The sequence below is a fragment of the Papio anubis genome, chromosome 8 (assembly GCF_008728515.1).
Source record: "Papio anubis isolate 15944 chromosome 8, Panubis1.0, whole genome shotgun sequence".
NCBI classification, from domain to species: Eukaryota; Metazoa; Chordata; class Mammalia; order Primates; family Cercopithecidae; genus Papio; species Papio anubis.
The window spans coordinates 65,762,068-65,785,675 of NC_044983.1; the positions used below are offsets into that span (position 1 = coordinate 65,762,068).

A 23,608-nucleotide genomic window follows, 5' to 3' on the forward strand; every position below is an offset into this window, starting at 1 on the left:
ACAGGCTTGAGCCACCGCACCCAGCTATTTTTTTTTTTTTTTAGATGGAGTCTTGCTTTGTAGCCTAGGCTGGAGTGCAATGGCTCAATATCAGCTCACTGCAACCTCCACCCCCTGGGTTCAAGTGATTCTCCCACCTCAGTCTCCCCAGTAGCTGGGATTACAGGTGCCACCACACCCGGCTAATTTTTTGTATCGAGTTAGGGTTTTGCCATGTTGACCAGGCTGGTCTTGAACTCTTGACCTCAGGTGATCCGCCTACCTTGGCCTCCCATAGTGCTGGAATTATAGGCATGAGCCACCATGCCCAGCCTACCCCCAAAAATCTTTTAAAAATTATGGTGAAATAAATACTTTTCCACACCAACGAAAGCAGAGAAAATTTATAACTAATAGACCTGCACTCCAAGAAATGCTAAAGGAAGCTCTTAGCTAGGTGTAGTGGTCTGTACCCGTGGTCCCAGCAACTCAGAAGGTGGAGGCAGGAGGAACCCTTGAGCCCAGGAGTTTAAGTCCAGCCTGAACAACACAGCAAGACTCCATGTCTATAAAAATAAATAAATAAAAATAAAAATAGCTTTAAAAAGGAAGTTCTTGGGGCAGAAGGAAATGATGATAGATTTAAGCCCAGGCATGTCAGTAATTACATTAAATGTACATGGCCTATGTCATTAAGAGGCAGAGTTTATCAGATTGAATAAAAACAAACTCCAAAAAACAGTGCAACTTCTGACTATAGATTGTCTACAAGAAACCCATTGTCAAGATCCATGAAAGGTCTGAGATTTTACCCTTACTTGCAAGTTACTAAGGCAGCCTGCCTTAGTTTCATGGTTGCTGGTTGAAGACATCAGAAGGCAGGGCCAGAGCTGAAGGGCAGTTTATCACTCACAGCTACCAGCATTTTTGCACGGGTTCTCAAAGTCCTAATCCCACAGGGCAATGTGGAGGGTCAGATGACTCCAGTGCACACAGAGGGCCACATTATAGGTGTGTAGAGAATTGGGAATCTGATAATTTAAAATGGGCAGTGAGCACACCTGCCCTTTGCTGTCTCTTCCAGGACAACAAATTTGCTCTTGTCTCTGGAGGGAGACACTGTATTTTCCATGTGGTTCACCTTTCAAACATCCTATATGAAAACACAGTCCAGAGCCAGGCGCTGTGGCTCACACCTGTAATCCCAGCACTTTGGGGGCCGAGGTAGGTGGATCACTTGAGGTCAGGAGTTCGACACCAGACTGCTCAACATGGTGAAATCCCATCTTTACTAAAAATACAAAAATGAGCCCAGCGTGGTGGCCGGCGCCTATAATCCCAGCTACTTGGGAGGCTGAGGCAGAAGAATTGCTTGAACCCGGGAGGCGGAGGTTGCAGTGAGCCGAGATTGCGCCATTGCACTCCAGCCTGAGTGACAAGAGCGAAACACTCTCTCTCAAAAAAAAAAAAAAAGAAAACAGTCTAGAATAGAGGGTATTTGTTTCACTCACAAAATGTACAGAACAATGGATAATTGTCTCTCTCATTAATTGTTGCAGTTTTGATAATTTGCAACAAATACTTTTTTTTTTTTTTTTGAGACTTGGTCTTTTTCTGTTGCCAAGGCTGGATGCCCTGGCCTGATCATGGCTCACTGCAGCCTCAACCTCCTGGGCTCAAGTGATCCTCCCACCTCAGCCTCCCAATTAGCTGGGACAACAGGCGTGCGCTACCACATCTGGCTAATTTTTGTATTTTTTGTAGAGACAGAGTTTCTCCATGTTTGCCTAGGCTGGTCTTGAACTCCTGGGCTCAAGCAATCTGCCCATTTTGGCCTCCCAAAGTGCTGGGATCATAGGCGTGAGGCACCATGCTTGGCCAACAAATACAATAGATTACTCCTATGTACAACATTTTTGTCTTCGGAGAACAAGATCTACCCTACACCACCCCCCAACCCGTACCCCCCAGAGCCTCCCGCTCCCTCACTGCACGCCCCCCTGCAAATCTGATGCAGCTACAATAGGAGCCTGCTTTGTTTAAATGTCCGTGTCCATCTAGGACCAATCCAGAGAGAGAAACCGTACAGTAATTTGAACAGGAAAAGTTTAATGTAAAGAATTATTATCTATTGCAGGAGATTGGCATGATTATGCAATAGCATATGTGTTACCCACTCCACACTCCGTGGGCTGAGATCCATGGCTCAGTCATGGCTACTAAATGGCGGACAAGTTGCTGTGGTGCCACAATGGCGAAACTTGCTAGAAATCAGTCCTGTAGGGCGCTGGGAAGAGCTGTTTATGGGAAGATGTCTCACTACTGCGCCTTGGCTACAAACCACCTTAAGAGGTTGCAGGGGGAAGTCACTGGCATGGCAGCAGGTGGGCCCTGGAGAGCCTGTGAGCCAAAGGCGCTAGGGGCCAGCGAAACCACGCGCCGCTGCGAACCCCGCTGAGACTCCACCGAGCCGGAAGCAAAACTCTTTCTCCTGCAGTGTTTCTCGAGCGCCCTCTACTGGCAAAGCTTCAGTGCCAAAGGCAAATTCTTGAAAAGGTTCAGATTAATTTTCGCAGAGCAGTCAAATAAGGTGAATTCAGAGGTGAAAGGCCATAAATCAATAACTGGTATAGAGTCAAACAGGTAAATAAACCCAAGCCTTTTATTCTTGCAAATCTAGGCTTTGTTTCCTTGTTTTTAAAATGGTGGGGGAATTAAGGAAAGAAAGGACAATGTAAATTTGAAATTTCTTTTAATCATATTTCATTATTTTAAAACCAAATGAATGCTGAACTTCTCTTTTCCATTCTTTCCTCTTATTACGTTAACTGTGACATCTCGTGAGTGTTGTCAGTCTTCGGAAAGCAAGTATAGATAAAATTTTGTTCACAGTTCCTCTGCTCAAGTTTGTTAGAATTGTTCCAGAAAGGTGTGTGTGTGTGTGTGTGTGTGTGTGTGTATGGTCAGCCTAGAGAGGTGATATGTAGCTCATCTTTTTTTTTTTTTTGTGAGACAGAGTTTCTCTCTTCTTGCCCAGGCTGGAGTGCCATGGCGTGATCTTGGCTCACTGCAACCTCCGCCTCCCGGGTTCAAGCGATTCTTCTGTCTCGGCCTCCCAAGTAGCCGGGACTACAGGCACATGCAACCATGCCCAGCTAATTTTTGTATTTTTAGTAGAGATGGGGTTTCATCATATTGGTCAGGCTGGTCTTGAACTCCTGACCTCAGGTGATCCACCTGCCTTGGCCTCCCAAAGTGCTGGGATTACAGGCGTGAGCCACCACACCCGGCCAGCTCATCTTTTTTTAGAGGTGGGATCTCACTATAATGCCCAGGTTAAAGTGCAATAGCTTCACAGGCACCATCATTGTGCACTACCTCCTCGAACTCCTGGGGTCAAGAGATCCTCCCACCTCAGCCTCCTGAGAAGCTGGGACTACAGGTGCCCACCACCATGCTGGCCTCATGATTTATAGCTCATCTTGTGGGTCTCTGGTGGAGGCAAGAAATAAAAATAAAAGCAGTAGCTCTTGCCAGGTACTCTTGTTCTCTTCCCTTTAAGAACCTGCTTTGAGGGGCACTTTCTGATTCCCCCTCTCTCTCTGACACTTGCTGCAGGGGCCCCACAGACCATTCTCCTGGGCATTGTGTGATGATTGGTGGCTATGTCTCTCAGGGCAAAGGATCGTATTTTGCTTTCTCTTTCCTACTTCACACTTTCATGCTTTTACTCTCATGAGTAATAAACAGCACTAATATTAACAACAATAATATCTGGAGTTTGTCTCACTCTCCTGTTTTTCATTCTCTAGCCTATAAGACCCAGTCACTGAGAGCTCATAGCCTCCCAAGGACCTCAGCTAAGGAATAGTCCCAGGGAATTGTTTGCTCCCAGGAATCCTGTTTCTGCAAGAACAGACTCATTAGTCTTTCTTTTTTTTTGAGATGGAGTCTTGCTCTGTCGCCCAGGCTGGAGTGCTGTGGCGCGATATCAGCTCACTGCAAGCTCCGCCTCCCGAGTTCATGCCATTCTCCTGCCTCAGCCTCCCAAGTAGCTGGGACTACAGGTGCCCGCCGCCATGCCTGGCTAATTTTTTTTTTGTGTGTGTGTTTTTAGTAGAGACAGGGTTTCATTGTGTTAGCCAGGATGGTCTCAATCTCCTGACTTCGTGATTCGCCTGCCTCAGCCTCCCAAAGTGCTGCGATTACAGGTGTGAGCCACCACACCTGGCCTGCCTCTTCGGTCTTTCTACATTGATTAAACATCCTCAAAGAACTCCTTGCCTAGCCTGAAGGGTAGGGCCCTGGATACATGGTGATGGTCCCAGACGTCTGGGAAAGACATCTATTATTATTATTTTTTATTTTTTTGAAATGGAATTTTGCTCTTGTTGCCCGGGCTGGAGTGCAATGGCGCAGTCTCGGCTCACTGCAACCTCCACCTCCTGGGTTCCAGCAATTCTCCTGCCTCAGTCTGTTAAATAGCTGGGATTACAGGCACACATCATCACACCCAGCTGATTTTGTGTTTTTAGTAGAGACGGGGTTTCACCATGTTGGACAGGCTGGTCTCAAACTCCTGACCTCAGGTGATCCACCCGTCTCACCCTCCCAAAGTGTTGTGATTACAGGTGTGAGCCACCATGCCTAGTCTATTATTATTATTATTATAAGATAGAGTCTTGCTCTGTCACCCAGGCTGGAGTGTAGTGGTGCAATCTCAGCTCACTGCAACCTCACCTCCTGGGTTCAAGTAATTCTCCTGCCTCAGCCTTCCAAGTAGCTAGGATTGCAGGTGTGAGGCACCACACCCAGCTAATTTTTGTATTTTTTAGTAGAGATGGGGTTTGTCATGTTGCCCAGGCTGGTCTCGAACTCCTGAGCTCAAGCAATCTTCCCACCTAGGCCTCCCGAAGTGTTGGGATTACAGGCATGAGCCACCGTGCCCAGCCCAGGAACTCTACTTTTGTAGTTGCTTACTTACATTTGTATCTTCCAGGTAGACCACGAGGCATTCATTTTTGCCCTTTCAAAGTGGTTTGTAACTAAATAATGGCAAAGACCACAATTACTTTTGCACTGACCTAAATATTTGTTTTGTCAGCAAAGGAGTGAATTACACTGACTTCCGTCATTTTCCTTCCTTTTCTCTTCCTCTGCAGCCCCTCCTGCGCATCTTCCTTTCCACCTTTCAGCCAAAAATGCTCCTGCTCGCTCTTTCCCATAGTTACAGAAATGCCACTTTCACTAGCATGTCCACAGCATGGCATTTTCTTAAGGGGAGCCCCCACTACCTGAGCTGGAGGTAGACACACGCCTGGCAGGCAGTAGAAATAGAAGCGCTTAAGTCCCTGACACACACGAGGGATATTCACAATACCCAGAGAAGCCTCGCCACAGCATCTGCCAGTGCACTGTCCCGTGGGTGTCCCATGGGTCTATCTGGAATCCATCCACACCTCTTCAGAACCTCTTGAGTTTCCTAAGGCCACACCACGGGGCAGTGCGTTTTGTGATGGAGTGCTGGATTGCAGATTGGCCAACCCAAGTGGATGTCCCGGCTCCACTACCTACTGGTTGGGAGTCTGGGGAGATTCTGGACAATGAAGAGAACCAGTGAATGAGGGGTCACCAGAGGCTGAGCTTGTCATTCAGCAGCACAGATGCTGACAACAGAACAGGGCGTCAGAGGGAGTCAGTGGGCTGGTGGGCACTGGATGCAAGAGGACCCCACAGGGGTCGATTAATCCAGGGACCTGAGTCTAGACTGTGAGGTCAGTGTCCTGCCGACTGGAGCCTTGTTGTTGCATTGTGAGAGAGCTCATCGATTCTGCATGAGCTGCCCTCCATTTTGCTAACTACACCCAAGGCCTCAGCATGCTGAATCGTGAGAAGTCTAACAATAATCAACACACCCCATTTCTACCTTGTCCACGGCTTACTCACGTGCTCCTACCACATGGCCTGGCGACCGCGGGCTTGGGCTTGGAAAGCCTGGATTTTACCCATCTGTTGACCCCTGGCCTCCACACTGTAAATTCCTGCCACACTGCACATACTTCATAAATATACACCAATGGAATTGAAATATGTTCTTTGTAGGGAAGTTTGGAAAAGGGTATTTTCAGAGAAGGCACTTACTTTTTAGGAATATCATTTTCTGTGTTTTTGTTTTGTTTTTAAATTCCAAGAGGAATTTAAAAAATCCTTTTGTTCGGACCATGTAGAAACTATTAAGAGAAAGCTCCTCTCTATGAGAAACCACTGGCAAGAGGGTGCTGGGCCGAGGGCGCCGACGTCTCCGTGGAAAAGGCAAGTAGACAGTCCAAATCGGGGGCGGGACAATGGCCAGCTGTGGAACAAAAGAGATCAAACACGGAAGAGCGAACTTTCACGGGGAGAAGGCAAAGCGATCGCCGTGGTTACTCCCTCGCCTGGGAGGCCATCGCAGCCGCTTAGCTTGGGGTCTGGGGCCCCCCAGTGGGGGAAACATTCTGCTTTCTCTGCAGAAGGTTTGTGCGTAAACGTTTTCGGTGACGAAAGTACACAGTTTATTATCATTATAGCATATTTACAAACATTGGAAAAAAGTCAAAGAAAAAAGTTACCTGTAATTTCATCAGCTAAAAATGTCTAATGAGGAAAGATTAAGAAAACTGATAGTACAGTTCTGTGTTGCTTAATGACAGGGATGCATTCTGAGAGCCGAGTTGCCGGGTGATTTCATTTTTGTGTGAACGTCATGAAAAGTTCATAGAAGGTCATGAAAAGTTCATAGCCTGTATAATAGGTGACGGAATAATTGACTTATGTCCAATTTTTCAATAATATAAATAGTGCCAACATAATTTTGTGCTCACAATTTTTCTGTATTTCGTATTATTTGCCTTAGGTAAGATTCTCTGAAATAGGAGAAACAAAAAAAGACTCCTGATGCATGTTGTCAAATTTTCTTTTTTTTTTTTTTTTGTAGATGGAGGCTTGCTGTGTCACCCAGGCTGGAGTACAGTGGCACAATCTCAGCTCACTACAACCTCCACCTCCCGGGTTCAAGCGATTCTCCTGCCTCAGTCCCCAGCCTAGACAGGGAATTTCAAAGACCTGTGATGACTATGGTAAAGGCTCTAGAGGAGAAGATGGACAACATGCACGAACAGATGGGAAATTGCAGCAGAGATGAAAACAGCAAGAAAGAGTCAAATAAAAGTGCTAGAGGCCGGGCACGGTGGCTGATGCCTGTAATCCCAGCACTTTGGGAGGCCGAGGCAGGTGGATCACGAGGTCAGGAGATCGAGACCATCCTGGCTAACACAGTGAAACCCTGTCTCTACTAAAAATACAAAAAATTAGCCAGGCGTGGTGGTGGGCACCTGTAGTCCCAGCTACTTGGGAGGCTGAGACAGGAGAATGGTGTGAACCCGGGAGGTGGAGCTTGCAGTGAGCTGAGATCATGTCGCTGCACTCCAGCCTGGGCAACAGAGCGAGACTCCATCGCAAAAAAAAAAAAAAAAAAAAAAAAAAAAGGTGCTAGAAAGGCCAGGCGCAGTGGCTCACGTCTATAACCCAGCACTTTGGGAGGCCGAGGTGTGTGGATCACTTGAGGTCAGGAGTTTGAGACCAGTTTGGCCAATACGGTGAAACCCCGTCTCTGCTAAAAACACAAAAATTAGTCAGGTGTGATGGCATGCACCTGTAATCCCAGCCACTCAGGAGGCTGAGGCAGGAGAATCGCTTGAACCCAGGAAGTGGAGGTTGTTGTGAGCCGAGATCGTGCCACTGCACTCCAGCCTGGGTGACAGAGCGAGACTCCATCTCAAAAAAAAAAAAACAGGAAAAGAAAGAAAGAAGGAAGGAAGGAAGGAAGGAGAGAAAGAAAAGAAAAGAAAAAAGAAAAGAAAAGAGCTAGAAAGGGCTGGGCACAGTGGCTTACGCCTGTAATCCCAGCACTCTGGGAGGGTGAGGTGGATGCATCACCTGAGGTCAGGAATTTGAGACCAGCCTGACCAACATGCAGAAACCCTGTCTCTACTAAAAATACAAAATAAGCCGAGCATGGTGGCACATGCCTGTAATCCCAGCTACTCAGGAGGCTGAGGCAGGAGAATCACTTGAACCCAGGAGGTGGAGGTTGCAGTGAGCCAAGGTGGTGCCATTGCAGACCAGCCTGGGCAATAAGAGCGAAACTCTGTCTCAAAAAAAAAAAAAAAAAAAAAAAAAAAAGGCTACAAAGGCTGGGCAGGGTGGCTCACACCTGTAATACCTGTAATCCCAGAACTTTGGGAGGCTGAGGTGCAGGCAAAGGATCACTTGAGGTCAGGAGTCTGACACCAGCCTGGCCGAATAGTGAAACCCCATCTCTACTAAAAATACAAAAATTAGCCAGGCATGGTGGTACATGCCTGTAATCCCAGCTATTCAGAAGGTTGAGGCAAGAAAATCACTTAAATGCTGGAGGTGGAGGCTGCAGTGAGCTGAGATCAGGCCACTGCACTCCAGCCTGGGTGATAGAGCCAGACTGTCTCAAAAATAAATAAATAAATAAGTGCTAGAAATTAAACAGCTGGTACCGAGATTCTTCAATAGATTTACCACGTGACTTAACAGAGCTGGTGAAATGATCAGCAAAGGTGGGTTAACAGAAATTACCCAACTCTTCATCTTTGTCCTGGGCTTGGTAAAAAAAAGAAAAGAAAGAAAAGGAAAAGAAATCACTCAACTAAAAATTCCGAGATCTTTACAAAATCACTAAGATAATTTATTTTTAGAGTCCTGTTGTGTGCCTCCCTGTTATTCCTTGCCTCCTCCTATTTTCCTTCAAAACTCTTTTTTTTTTTTTTTTAAGACGGTCTCATTCTGTCACCAGGCATGATCATACCTCACTGCAGCCTAGAACTCCTGGGCTCAAGCAATCCTCCCACCTCAGCCTCCCAAAATGCTGAGATTACAGGTGTGAGCCACCATGACTACTTAATTTAAAATAAATTTTTTGTTGAAGAGACAGGGTCTTGGCCGGGTGTGGTGGCTCATGCCTGTAATCCTAGCACTTTGGGAGGCCAAAGCAGGAGGATCACTTGATCCCAGGAGTTCAAGACCAGCCTGAACGCTACTTATTTTATTTATTTAGGGAGCAACATAGGGAGATCCTGTCTGTACTTATTTTATTTATTTTTTTGAGACTGGGTTATGAAACTGGCTAATTTTTCGTATTTTTTGTAGAGACCAGATTTCTCAATTTGTCCAGGCTGCTCTTCAATTCCTGGCTTCAAGTGACCCATCTTCCTCAGCTTCCCCAAATGCTGGGATTACAGGTGTGAGCCACTGCGCCTGGCTCCTTTCACCCACTTCTTATGAGCCCAGTAGGTTCTTTTTTTTTTTTTTTGAGACAGAGTCTTGCTCTGTCACCTAGGCTGTAGTGCAGTGGCATTCACTGCAACGTCTGTCTCCCAGGTTCAAGTGATTCTCCTGCCTGAGCCTCCTGAGTAGCTGGGATTACAGGCATGTGCCACCACGCCCAGTTAAAGTTTTTGTATTTTTAGTAGAGATGGGGTTTCACCATGTTGGCCAGGCTGGTCTACAACAGCTGACCTCAAGTGATCCGCCGGCCTCGGCCTCCTGAAGTGCTAGGATTACAGGCGTGTGCCACCTCACCCACTCCCAGTAGGTTCTTTAATTCTCTTCCGCAACTAGTGAGGTCTCTTGTTTCAGGTCTTACTATGTTGACTCTTTTTCCTTGAACAGTGTTAAATAATCTTATTTAATTGAATCTAAGGTCAGGCGCGGTGGCTCACACCTGTAATCCCAGCACTTTGGGAGGCCGAGGCAGGTGGATCATTTGAGATCAGAAGTTTGAGACCACCCTGGGCAACATGGTGGGTGAAACCCTGTCTCTACAAAAAATACAAAAATTAGGTGGTGCTGTGTGCCTATAGACCCAGCTACTCGGGAGGCTAATGTAGGAGGATCACCTGAGCCCAGGGAGGGTGCGGCTGCAGTGATCATGCCACTATACTCCTGCCTGGGCGAAAAAGTGAGATGCTGTCTCCAAAAAAAAAAAAAAAGAATCTGAATGCCTTCAGTTGTTGAAAGATGAACTTTTTTTTTTTCTTGAGATGAAATTTCGTTCTTGTTACCCAGGCTGGAGTGCAATGGCGTGGTCTCAGCTCACTGCAACCTCCGCCTCCCGAGTTCAAGTGATTCTCCTGCTTCAGCCTCCCAAGTAGCTGGGATTACAAGCACCTGCCACCATGCCTAGCTAATTTTTGTATTTTCAGTAGAGACAGGGTTTCTCCATGTTGGCCAGGCTTGTCTCAAACTCCTGACCTCAGGTGATCCGCCCACCTCAGCCTCCCAAAGTGCTGGAATTACAGGTGAGCCACTGCACCAGGCCGAAATATGAATTTCTTTTTCTTTTGAGACTGAGTTTTGCTCTTGTTGCCCATGCTGGAGTGCAGTGGCGTGATCTTGGCTCACTGCAACCTCCACTTCCCAGGGTCAAGCAATTCTCCTGTCTTAGCCTCCCGAGTAGCTGGGATTATGGCACATACCACCATGCCTGACTAATTTTTTGTATTTTTAGTAGAGACGGGGTTTCATCAGATTGGTCAGGCTGGTCTTGAACTCCTGACCTCAGGTGATCTGCCCGCCTCAGCCTCCCAAAGTGTTGGGATTACAGGCTTGAGCCACTGCGCCCGGCTGAAAGATGAACTTTTATTTTATAACCCGTAATAATAAAAAAGATGCTGCCAATTTAACCATGACAACCTCCTCTTATCCCTTAGAATTCAACTTTTTATATTTATTGGAAGAGCTATTTTAGACTTGCTAGACATAAATTTTAATCATATATCACTCTTGTGAAAGAAAAAGAGAGAATTTGGTTAAGGTATTCCTAAAATTCACACTCACAGTTCAGTGCTAATGAATCACTTTTTGACTTGGAATTTCCAATGTCTGTGGGTTTTTAAAAAAATTATTATTATTATTTTTTTGAGGGAGTCTTGCTCTGTTGCTAGGCTGGAATGTAATGGCGTAATCCCGGCTCACTGCAACCTCCACCTCCTGGGTTCAAGTGATTTGCCTGCCTCAGCCTCCAAAAGTGCTGGGACTACAGGCCCCCGCCACCACACCCGGCTAATTTTTGTACTTTTAGTAGAGACAGGGTTTCACCATGTTGGCCAGGATGGTCTCGATCTCTTGACCTTGTGATCCACCCGCCTCGGCCTCCCAAAGTGCTGGGATTATAGGCATGAGCCACTGTGCCTGGGCAATGTCTGTGTTTTTTGTGGTAATGTTATCCTCTTTGTCTTAAGAATATTGGTGATCTGGGACTTAAAGAGTGCTTCATTTGTAGCCATTGAAATGCAAAGGAAAGGAAAGAAAGGAGAGGGGAGGGGAGGGGAGAAGAGGGGAGGGGGAGGGAGAGGAGGAGAGGAGAGGGAAAGAGAGTGCTCCATTATTGTTTCTGGGGTTTTCCTCCAAGATATTCAGGATCATTCTATATGTTTTTATTCTAGTACATTTTGGTTTTACTGGGTGTCCAGACAAGTACCAGAACTCATTTCTCCTCTGAATTGACTTCATTGACCGAAATATTAAGAGTTTTAGTCATATTTCGTTGTCCAGTCATATGTCTTCTCTTCTGACTTGTGTAGTTTTTTTTTTTTTTGGGTAGAGACAGGGTCTTGCTATTTTGCCCAGGTTGGTCTTGAACTCCTGGCCTCAGGCAATCCTCCCACTTCAGCCTCCCAAAGTGCTGGGATTAGAGGCATGAGCCACAGTGCTCAGCCTTGGTTTGTGTAGTTTTTGACTGGAGGATTGCACCAGCTGGACATGGTAGTACACAACTGTAATCTCAGCTTCTTGGGAGGCTGAGGTGGGAGGATTGCTTAAGGCCAGGAGTTCAAGACCAGCCTGGGCAACATAGTGAGACTCCATCTCTAAAAAATAAAAATTAAAAGAAGATTGTAGTCATTCTTATGCTGTTCACCTGTATGTAATGTGTCATCTTTCTCTGACTGCTTTCATGGTTTCCCTTTTCATCACTGGCATTCATCTATTTGATTGTGGTGTGTCTTGGTGCATGTATGTTGATGTGTCTATAAGTAAATGAGTGTGGGTGGTGCATGTGTTTTATCCTACTTGAGGCTTGTGAGCTTCTTGGATCTGTGGGTGTATATCATTCATCAAATTTGGAAAATTTTGCCTTTATTTCATTAAATATTGCTGTTATGCCACAGTTCACCTCTTTCTTCACAGATCTACTTCTTCACACACATTCGGGTCTGCTCCTCTGTGATTTCTGTGTACTTCTGTTTCTTGGGGAAAACTGAGAAGAGAGAATTCAGTGGGATGAACTATAGTCTCCATCAATGCCATTGGTCTTGAGACCACGACTGGCACTCACCTTCTTTCTCCTCCTCCATTCATTCTAAATTCCCCTTATCCTCAGCAATCACCTCAGCAGGCCTTGGCTTCCCTGGGGGTGTGAACCAAATCTTCATTCCTGAGGGCTCTGAGTCTTTCAGTCTAGATTTGCTGTATGTGTCCATTCACAGTTACAATGGGTCCAGGGAATTCTGGGATGCACTGGACAGCCCTACTTCCTCTTGCCAATCAGGGTTAATTGTCCTGCCACTGTAGTGACTCTTCTCACCTGCTGATCCTGGGCATGTGAAGTCCTAGGTGTGCCAGTGGTGGCCATAACTTGTAGTTCAGTGGACCCTTACCATGTCCACTGGCAAGTGTGCTCCTTCGAGATCAGGACCTCCAACACTGTAGCACCCAGAGTTTCAGGGATGACAAGGATAAAATTCCCCAGTAGGCTGTAGGCAATCAGGTTGAAAGGGGCCATTCCTGCTTCCATCCCTTGAGTCCCGGATCCACATATTCTCTGATAAAGGACACAGTGCCACTTAGAGGTTTCTGATTCAGTGCGTAAGTTGAATCCTGAAGAAGGGTGCCTCCAAGCTAGCACTGCCCACTGTTTTTCAGGAAGCTGCCCCCGAGCCCTGTGAGGCCAGCTGCTTCAGCCTGGTGCAGTCTGTCATATGACCGTGGACCCTATGGCCAGGGGCCCCCTCCTGCCCCACCTTCACTAGGAAGTTGGGCCTCTTGTCAATGCTCTGCTGCTTATAATTCTATGTTTGTGAATCAGGAATCCCCCAAGCCTGGCAGAGGCTCTGTGGGCAGGGAAGGTCAATCCATGCCCGGGTATCTAAAGCGGAGAGGATGAACTGCTGATCCTTCAAGATTGAAGGGGCATGACGTGGTTGGCTTCCACAGATCTGGCCTGGAGATACAGAGCCATAGTGGGGCTCAGTATTGGTCCCTGTTGCTCATGAGTTGGACATTCAGAGGCAGAAATGGCTAGCTCTGCCTCGGTGAGTGAAAATCCATGTTGTTGGGCCCATGCACAGCCCCGTCTCTGCCACGGTGGGCACGCCATTCATGTCTCTAGCCCTTCTAGGGTGACCGATGGTGGCTCTTGTCCACTGGCAAGTCATTTTGTCTACTTGGTTGTTCAGTGCGTGTTCTGTGGTAGATGTTTCCAGTGGGCATTAACGTGCAAATCAGAAGTCCTTAAACTGTCTACCCATTTCCATATGCCGCTTTCTCAGGATTCCTTGTCTCCAATCTTCCAATCTGTTTCCTTCCAAGTCCCTGACCAGATGGTCAGACTATTGGCCATTGGCCAGGAATTTGTACATATTTTCCCTTCAGGCCACTTTTCCTCATATGTGTCTACTCCTTGCAGCTTCCCGCATTGAGAACATTGCTCCCTCTTTCCAGGTCACCTATCAATGTGGCTAATGTCCGCTTTTAGCTCTACCCATGAACTGAGCAGATCCATCTGTAAACTAAGCTTGGGCTTCTTCCTCCTCGTTTAGCCAGTCATATGGGCTCTCCCTAGCAGGCTGTACACATAAACAGGGGAGGGCATGGGTGCATCTGTGGTAGGTGACATGGGCCTCTGGCCTTCTTGCTCATGCAGGTTACTCATGCCCTATGGCTCCTCCAGGACCCAATCCTGATGGATCACTTCCACTTTATGATTGCCGCTGGACATGTGTGACTTTTTGACTTGTTGGGTCCAACAGAACCCAGTTCCCAGCAGTCACTTATGGACGTATGGTCACATGGTGTTTGGTGGCCAAGGGTTCTATCTCCACCAGGCTCCAGGAACAGTTGCTTCTCAGACAGCATAAGCTGCTCTGCTGTGGATGTCATGGTCTTGCTCTAGAATCCCAGGAGGCTGCAATCTGATTCTTCCACCAGAGCTCGCCATTACCCATCCCCTCTCGCTACCTCTTTTCCAACCACTGACCACCCCTACCCCACCAACACCATAGGGTCTGAAGATCAGATGGTCCAAGTAGCAGTGCTGTTTGCACTGTGGCCTGGACCTGTCACATAACCCTTTCCTGCTCCAGGCCTTACTCAAAGCTGGAAGCCTTCCGTGTCACCTGGTATACAGGCTGGAGAAGTATTCCTACATGTGGAAGGCATTGAATAGTAGTTCTCGGAGTGGAGGGTGTTACCTGCAAAACCCAAATAGCTCTACCGGGAGCTGTGCCTCCTGGTTTGTAGTGGGAGATTCCAGATGCAGCAATTTGCCTTCCACTTTGGAGTGGTTATCTTGGCATGCCCTCCCTCACTGGACCTCTGAGAGTGTCACTGAAGTGGCCTGTCCCTGAGTCATCATAGCATTTACTTCCCACGAGCTTATCAAGACTTCTAGTATATGAGCCTCTCATCTGTCCTGCGCAATCAGCCCTACATCACTGATAGAACGGGTCAGTGTCATGTTGTTTGATGTATGCGTGGTCCAGGTTCTCTTTGGACTATATCATGACAGAAGCTGGGAAAGTTAATATGGTCCTGAAATAAACTATAAATGACTATTCCTGTTTCTCTTGTTTGAAAGCAAATATTTCTCATTCTCTTTTTCTTTCTTTTTGTTTTTGAGACGGAGTTTTGCTCTTGTTGCCCAGGCTGGAGTGCAATGGCAGATCTCGGCTCACTGCAAGCTCTGCCTCCTGGGTTCAAGCAATTCTCCTGCCTCAGCCTCCTGAGTAGTTGGGATTACAGATGCCTGCCACCACACCCAGCTATTTTGTGTATTTTTTTTAGTAGAGGCGGTGTTTCACTATGTTGGCCAGGCTGGTCTCAAACTCCTGACCTCAGGTGATCCATCTGCCTCAGCCTCCGAAAGTGCTGGGATTACAGGCGTGGGCCACCGTGCCCGGCTCTCTTTTCTAATCACAGTGGAAGAGAATGCACTTGCCAAATCACTGGCTGCATCATCACGTACCTAATGCCCAGTCTGCTACAGTGGCAATACCACATCCAGCATTGCAGCTGCAATCAGAAATTGAAGTTGGTTACATCTGTGGTAGTCTACAGTTATTCTCCACGGTGCATCAGCAGGGGCCACCCTGCAAATGCTAAGGGCCAGCACTCTGTATTCTGTATGAAGGTCTTTAACGGTGCTCATCTGCACTGCCCCACTCCACCCCAAGGCAGTGTAGGCCAGCAACTCATCTCAAAACAAAAAAATGAAAACAAAAACAAACAAAAACTCTCCAATGGCTTCCATACTTAGAATAAGAACCAGGTTCCTTGCTATGGTCCTTGAGACCTTGGATGATCTGGCCCCAGGCTGCGTGAAGCTGGGGAGTCTTTCTAACCACACACTGGCCTCACCGTCCTTCAGACATCACGAGCTGGTGGTCTCCTGACCTTTGTACCTGCTGTTTGTTCTACCTGGAACGCTCCTCCCAGATTCTTTCACGTCAGGCTCCCTCACTTTCTGATCTCTGACCAAATGATGAAAGGGTCAATCCATCAGGTCATGTAACTGTTATATTGGTACTGTCTATGTGCCAAATAGTGTTTCAAAATACAAAAGCAGAGATAATATACTTAAAGAGAGAAAGAGACCTCAGTAAGTGATAGCAAACCAGATTAAAAATTAGTAAGGAACCACTTATATGCTGTCTACAAGGTTGGAAGTTAAAGGATGAATAAAGATACAACATGCAAAATGAATCCAGCTTTAGTATACCTATGTGCATTTCGGACAAAGAAAACAAGACAAGGAAGCTTACCAGAGATAGTGTGGGGCATTATATAATAATAAAAGAGCCAGTTTGTCTTGAGAAACGTATATGCTTCTAATAACATAGCTTCTGAATGAAGAAGCAAAAATCAACAGAACTGAGAAAGAAAAATTCCAAACCGTAATTGGAGACTTTGTTAGCATTAGCAGACAAAATGTGTGGGATGCTGCTAAAAGCTGTAAACAGAGGATGTATAGCCTTGAAATTTATATAGTAGGGAAAAAAAGGTTGAAAAATTTATACATTCTCAAGAAGTTAGAAAAAAATCTACCAAAATAAACCCAAAGTAAACACAAGCTAGGAAAAAAAATTGGTTCAAATATGGAGTAGGTGGAATACAGACAGGTTTAAAAAGTAAGAGGAGACATTCTGAAGAACTAAATTGGAGGCCAGACAACTCTAGCCATATGGCTTCAGTGATGAGTTCTACCCAAAATACAAAGAAGTATCTATCTTACCAAACTTACACATTTATTCTAGGTGCCAAAGAATGTTCATTTCCACCACAGTCCACGGAAGTTATTTGTGGCTATTACTAACCTCTTAATTTTTTGCCAAATCAATAAATGAAAAATAGCATCTCCTGTTTTTGTTTGCATCTTATTATGATGTTCAACACCTAATATTAGCCATTTTTCACTTTCAGTATGTTTTTTTTGCTCATTTTCCTTTTTTCATTTTTAACTTTAAATATCACTTTGTTATACATTATATTTGCTGTCTACAGTATATATGATTTATATATACACATACACACATATATAAATATGTGTATATGTAGGACATTAGAATATTTTTGGTAGATTATATTGTTTATATGTATACACATATATAAATCTAATATATATACACATATACACACAAATATACTTATCCATTTCTTAATAACTTGTTCTTCAAAAAATGTTTCCACTTTTCTGATAATGCAAACATAACCTTCTAGCAATTTTACATTCATGTTTAACCTTTGATCCATTTGGCATTTGCTAATATCGTGGGGTAGGGAGTTAAGGTTGGTATTTCACTCAAATGTGACCAACTGTCTCAACACCGTTTTTAAGAACAGTGATTTTGTGAATTAGAAATGCAATCTGTCATATATTGATTTTATATTTACACAACAATCTCTCTGGGCTTTTTCAAATGTATTTATCCCTGTGTTAAGTATTTTATACCACAAATCAATAGATTATAAAATGTTGTTAGAAGTCTCACATCTTCCAAATTTCTATTATCACACATTTTTTCTTCCAAATGCATCTTACTTCTTTTGATTTTGATAGGGATTGTCATGAATTTGGGGAAAGAATGAATGGTCTTGTATTTAGGTCTTTCTGGGTTCATAGCATGTCTCCATTTTTAAAAATTTTCTACGTCTTTTGGTTAACCTTTAGTTTTCTTCACAAAGGTCTGTGACATTTCCTGTTAGGTGTAATTGCACTTAATAAGCATTATATTATTTTGTTATTGTGAACAGGGATATTTTAAAGATACAATTTCAAAGTTAGTGTGGATAAATGGTATTGATTTTTGTATAGTCTAGCCACTTGACAGAGCTTTTCTATTCATTCCAAAGGCAGGGCAAAACCAAAAACCCAAAAACCTTTGGGTTTTTCCCCATAGATAATCAAATTGTTGAAAATGTTTTCTCTTCTATTCTCATATTAGTACTTTATTTCTTAGTATTGGTGGTGGGGCTCCTTGTTTTGTTGACTTTAATTAATACTTTTAGTTCACCATTAAGATGTTTCATTGGGAATGCCGTAACTTTAAATACATTTATGACATTTACTTTTCCTAGCTTTATTTCTTTAAAATGAATGAGAGCTAACATTTGTCCTACACAAATTTATCAAATGGCACTCATTGTTAATCATGTTTTTTTTCTTCCTTTAATCTGTTAACATAGTTAACAGCATTGATAAGAGTTTTCTAATCATTTTTTTTTTGGATCTTTTAAAAATACAATTCCAGGTTAGTATTTCACATAGCTTATGATCTAGGTTTCAGGTACTGTACTTGTACTGCTTATCAACTATTAAACCATTATGGATATTCTAATGTGTGATATGACCTTCCTAAGCCAGTCAGAAGTCCACATTATTCTTATAAATATGTCTGAAGATTTGGGAATGGAAGGTGGAACAGCATGGTGAAGAGTCATCTAGGACTCAGTGGAACTAGATGTGGCTTATATTTGCCATTAAGTTACTAGACAATCCTTTGTTTCAAATGTGAAAATTTATAAAATGGGTTATTGGAAGAATTAAATGTTAAGGTGCTGTGAATAGTGTCAACTACCATATAAATAAATTATTAAATTACAAGTAAGGTCTTTTTAAGTGCAATTATGAAAGAAGATACAATATAAACACATTAAAATCTCTAAAGCCATGTAAAACCCGAAGGCATTAAAATTTATTAAATGATGCAATAACAACAGAATTCTTTATTTACAATAGCATTATTTAACATCAAATAAGCAAATAGCATCAGCAAAGCAATATTAACTTGCATAAATGTATTTAAAATTTCTCTGAATATATCTACCTTTGCATAAACTGCTCACACTAGAAATACAAACATCAATGCAGGTGAACAAAGTGATGTTCAGAGTCAACTCCATTTTGAAAATAAATCACAACCTGAAACACTGTAAGCTTTCTCCTGAAGAACCATAGTTAATATATTGCTTAATTTTACCCTTGTATAATCTTTTCATATACACACATCTCAGATGCAACTTCATGAGGAACTGTACAAATAAAACTCACAAATGACAAAGGAAAAAAAATGACAGTTAAATGTTTGAAGAAATGTATCATCATCACTATTCAACAACATAAAGGTTAAGTGATGATGCACTTATTCAAAAATTGTACACAATTCACTATACAAATATAATACATCGGACAGCTATGTAGGAATATACAAGACTTAAAAACAGATCTAAGGCATTATGCTAGATTTTAGCATTTTGAGGTTCTTGCACATAGCTTTTACCTGTAGTAAGAAACTTAAAAGATTTTGTTTTAGTCTATAAAGAAACACCAGGGAGAAAATTCTAATTAAAATCGAAGCCACTACAGTAATTTTCTTTTGTGCAGAGAATGCTTTGCTCTTAGGCAGCATACTACCATACAAACACTAGAAAATTTTAAATTCACACCAACAATTAATGGCTTAAGTTGCATTTCAAAATTGATTGTGTATCTTTGGGTTCTGCAAGTGGATCTGTGCCACCCATTTCATGTGTTAAGCCCATATGAACTCCATTTTTGAACACAGATTAAAAATTGCATTATATAAACTGCAAAAACATTGCTTTCAATTATTACAGGCCATAAGAGATACACATAGGGGGAGGGGCATATTAATCTTTGAGTCAAACGAATTCATTGTAGTAAAACAGCTCACTTCACTTTTTAAACTTACCACATTACATGAACACTTAAATGAGTTTTACAACCAAGTTAATGTATGTATACTTTTCACATTATGTTTTTCACATTTAGTAATATAAGCAAAACACTGATTATTTGTTCTATTAAACAAAAACCAAGTACTCAGTCTAACAAATTTATTGTGTACAGCATGAGAAATACTGATAATGAAGGGAATTGATTTGGCTTTTGCTTCTGTAGTGATCAATATGATCAGAGGATTCCTTCACTTACTTTTCTTGTCCAAATTAGATGTAAAACAAAAATCCATTAACTGATCGAAACCATAAGAGAATTTATCATCTTTTCCTTCAAAACAGCAATGATTATGAATTATTATAAATTACCAGTATCATGAGGTTGCAGATTTGTCTGAATTAGGATTGACATTAAAATACAGCGGGCAGATGGATAAAAAAGAAGAGATAGGTAGATAGTTTTGGACGGTGTTGTAGTGAAAAGGGACTTGAAACTAAAAACAAAACAAATCCAGTTTAAACTCCATTTCTTTTTTGTGCTGTGTGAAGTTAAAAATCATTCTAATTCACATATTTCTAAACATTAAAACTGGTCACACTGAATTGTATGCCACGTGAGCCTCAGCACACGGGGAGGTCCTGGAGTTCTGGGCCAACATCTGCTTGTTTTTTTCATCACAGTTGGGCAACCCAATGGTTTGGTGGAGAAAAGTAGAGCCTTTTGAGGGGATATATGAACTGGTGGCCACTGAGAAGTGCTGTTCCTTGGCCACCTCCCTGTATTGAGATCCCTCTCAAGTGGAAAAAAAGTAGCGAAATGCAAATTTCCAGAAAGTTTCTTTAGTATGGAGCAACATTTTCAGACTGTCTACTTACCATCTATCTTTGGGTTATATCTCTTTCTATATTTCCATAATCTGTACATATAGAGAGAGATATAAATATAAATAGGGGTAGTTTGTACATTTTTCACCCTGCCACAAATAAACAATCACATTTCAAGGAAAAACTTCTCTGTTCCTAAAAAGCCTGGCTAATGAGATATTATAAAATGCTTTGCTTTTTAGACATCAAAAAGATATCATTCTGAAATTTAGGTAAGAAAGGTATTAGGGGTTAAGGAGAAATAGCTCAAAAAAGGTCATCAGTTTCTTGGTATTGCAGTTGTCTGAAACTGACACCCATTAATAAAAGATTATTCCCCTACCAGAGTGGGCAAGAAAAACAACCATAAAAGTGGCCTGCTTAGTAACATGTAGTCTTTCTAAGGTTCATTAAGAAAGAATATAAACATATAAAAATCAAGAATTGGTTCCTACAGCGGCTGCATATCATACAGATTAGATAAATGACTTATGAGCAGAATCACAAGGTTTAGAAAATAAAAAGTCGTAAGTCTACAAATTAGGTCTAATCAAGGCATTGATATCCTTTACAAAACACCTTTAGGAGACATTGCTATGAAGATATCTAATTTAATACTGAAGTACCTCATTTTTGAGTCAATTCCACAATATGTATACCTCACAAAAATTATACAATTAAAACACATAAGTTCTCAACTTAAATTATTGCTTGTTTACATATAAATCGGATTTTATGTACCTTACAAAACTTCGGCTTAGTCAGCACTGCTAAAAAACAAAATAAAAAACACATGGCAGAGGTTAAATCTGTCGTGATATCTGCTATCAATTTAAACACACTGGCGTTTTCTCCCATTTTGGAGGCCAGAGTTGCTGGGGAACAGAATAAACATGCTTCCAAAGCAGGTATCCTTAGCTCGATTGGTATCAAGTCTTAACTTTGCTCTTCTCCTTGCCAGTAAATGCATTTTTTTTTTTTTCTGAAATTCAATACTTAGCAATTGGTAAGTGGCTGGCAAAACATTTAAGGAAATAAAGGGCTTACCTGGTTTCTGTAGCTTATATTATTTTTTAAAAAATGAATGAAAGTAGGGAGGATGGGGAATGAGAGAGGGGAAGGGAAGAGTCAGGCTGACAGGAAAGAAGAGATGCTGATTCAAGCTGTCTGATCAAACTAAAGGGAACTTAATATAGAAATGAAAATTATTTCTTCTCGATTCATGATTCAGGTGAACTAGTTTGGTTTTAACAAAGAAAAAACAAGGAAAAAATATTTGCTAATGTTAACAGCCCTCTCACAGGCTCCTTTTCATCTGTTCAGTAACTGGAGACTCTTTCCAACATGGTCTTTAGCGCTTTCTAGAGATACGACTGTGACTTTGTTGGTCTTCATGCACTGGGTGTGTCTGTAAATATGGCGCTGTCCACGGTGTCTGTCCTGCTTCCATCCCAAATTCAGGCTTTAGCTTAAAACACCTTTAGTTTTTTAAAAAAAATTCTTTTCTTTCCCCAGATAAAATCTTAATCTTTTGCACTAGACTGTTAGCCAGGGAAAACAAAGCAAGAAACCAGTGTCTGGAACCGAACAGGAACAGAACAAGAGCATGGATCTCCTTAAATACATACATTTAAATACATTCAATCTGACATGGGTATGAAATTTGCCTGTCAACATTTACTTTGCAGGAGAGATCTAAGTTGCACTAAGGTGAATGCAGTGAACAGACTGAGCGACTGTCTGGATGCGAGCTTCAGACTGTCAAGAGAAGAGGCAGCTCCTCCTGCCACAGCCGAGTGGATGCCACCCTGGCGACCAGGGCCCAGGCCTGCCTGCTCTGGCAGAACCGGCTGGCAGGTCAGTTGGTTCGAAACAAACAGACACAGCTCTCCAGACTGGAAGTGTTTTGAGCAAGTGAGCCCGGTCAGCTGAAGAAGCAACTGGCTACAGTCAGTGTCAGCAATATTTCTGTAGGAAAACAGACAGATAAATAGTTGTGAAGTATCTTCGAGGTTTTGATAAAACCATCATAAAGCCCATCACAAAAACATCAAAATCCCTGACTATTTTCAATAAAGCAAATCACAGAGGCCGCATCTGGATGAGGACATTCAATGTGGAGGTGAACAGGCAGAGGGCGCCATTCCTTCCTCCACACAACGCTTCCAGGAGCCAAGGAGGAGCCCAGTGAATCCTACATGCTATTTCTTACAGGCCATAGTCTGCAAATGGATGATGAATCTCTCCTTAATGACCGCTCTCCAACCAACAACCTAGTTCAATTTCATTTCTCCCACCTTCAATAAAGATGACTGAACAATTCACGCAGCTGCTTTTTGGCAGCATCCGATCCAGAAGGGGCCACTGCTTCCTAATCCTTCCTCAAATTCATCCAGTACAAACCCTTCTATAAAATGGCCCTCCTGATTTTCCCTAATCAGATGCTCCCAAGGTTCTCTGGGTGTGTTCTCCCTGGCTTCAGCAAGCTAAATCATGATGGATTTTGACTCCTGGGGTGTTCTTTTTTTTTTTTTCCTTTCTTTCTTTTTTTTTTTTTTTGAGACGCAGTCTTTCTCTGTTGCCCAGGCTGGAGTGCAGTGGCACAATCTCGGCTCACTGCAACCTCCGCCTCTCAGGTTCAAGTGATTCTCCAGCTTTGGCCTCCTGAGTAGCTGGGACTACAGGTGCCCACCACCATGTCTAATTTTTGTATTTTTTGTAGAGATGGGGTTTCACCATGTTGGCCAGGCTGGTCTCAAACTGCTGACCTCAGGTGATCTGCTCACCTTGGCCTCTCAAAATGCTGGGATTGCAGGTGTAAGCCACTGCGCCCAGCCTCTTGGGGTGTTCTTGCTGGTTTTTGGCTGCTATGTGCTGATGATGTGAATGACTGAATACCAAAGGTTATAGTGAGCAAGTCATGTGGCATTGTTTCTTTGGTTGGTGCAAATATATCTGTCAATGATTTTCTTTGGCTACTGACTATCTTCCTTCCAAAGTTTTCATTCACTTAGAAAACATTAATTCAGCATCTATTATATGGTAGGTGCTGGGATATATCCACAAGACATTCTTTGTTACTGCTATCACAAAAATTGCCCAACTAGGCAAGGCAGACAACATGGAGATTATAATTGTACCTTGCTACAAATCAAATTATCATAAATAACAGCATGATCTGAGTTCTGTTAGTGGAAATACTGTCTGCTTTGGAAACATATAACAA

The 23,608-nt window shown here is 43.1% G+C and overlaps 1 protein-coding gene across 17 annotated transcripts in view; it reads right to left on the minus strand.

Moving 5' to 3' along the window:
* Positions 1-18,479: 18,479 nt before the first annotated feature.
* The window catches only part of NCOA2 (nuclear receptor coactivator 2), a 296,372-nt gene continuing 291,243 nt past the window's right edge, over positions 18,480-23,608 (minus strand). For 9 of the 17 annotated variants that reach the window (XM_009213177.4, XM_009213178.4, XM_021942415.2 and 6 more), the window contains one exon: positions 21,994-22,350. In XM_009213177.4, the coding sequence (XP_009211441.1) occupies positions 22,339-22,350 (12 nt within the window). In that variant the 3' untranslated portion in view covers positions 21,994-22,338. Of the gene's footprint in view, positions 22,351-23,608 lie in introns of all 17 variants that reach the window. The other 8 variants (XM_009213176.4, XM_009213173.4, XM_021942413.2 and 5 more) reach the window with 4 other exon arrangements.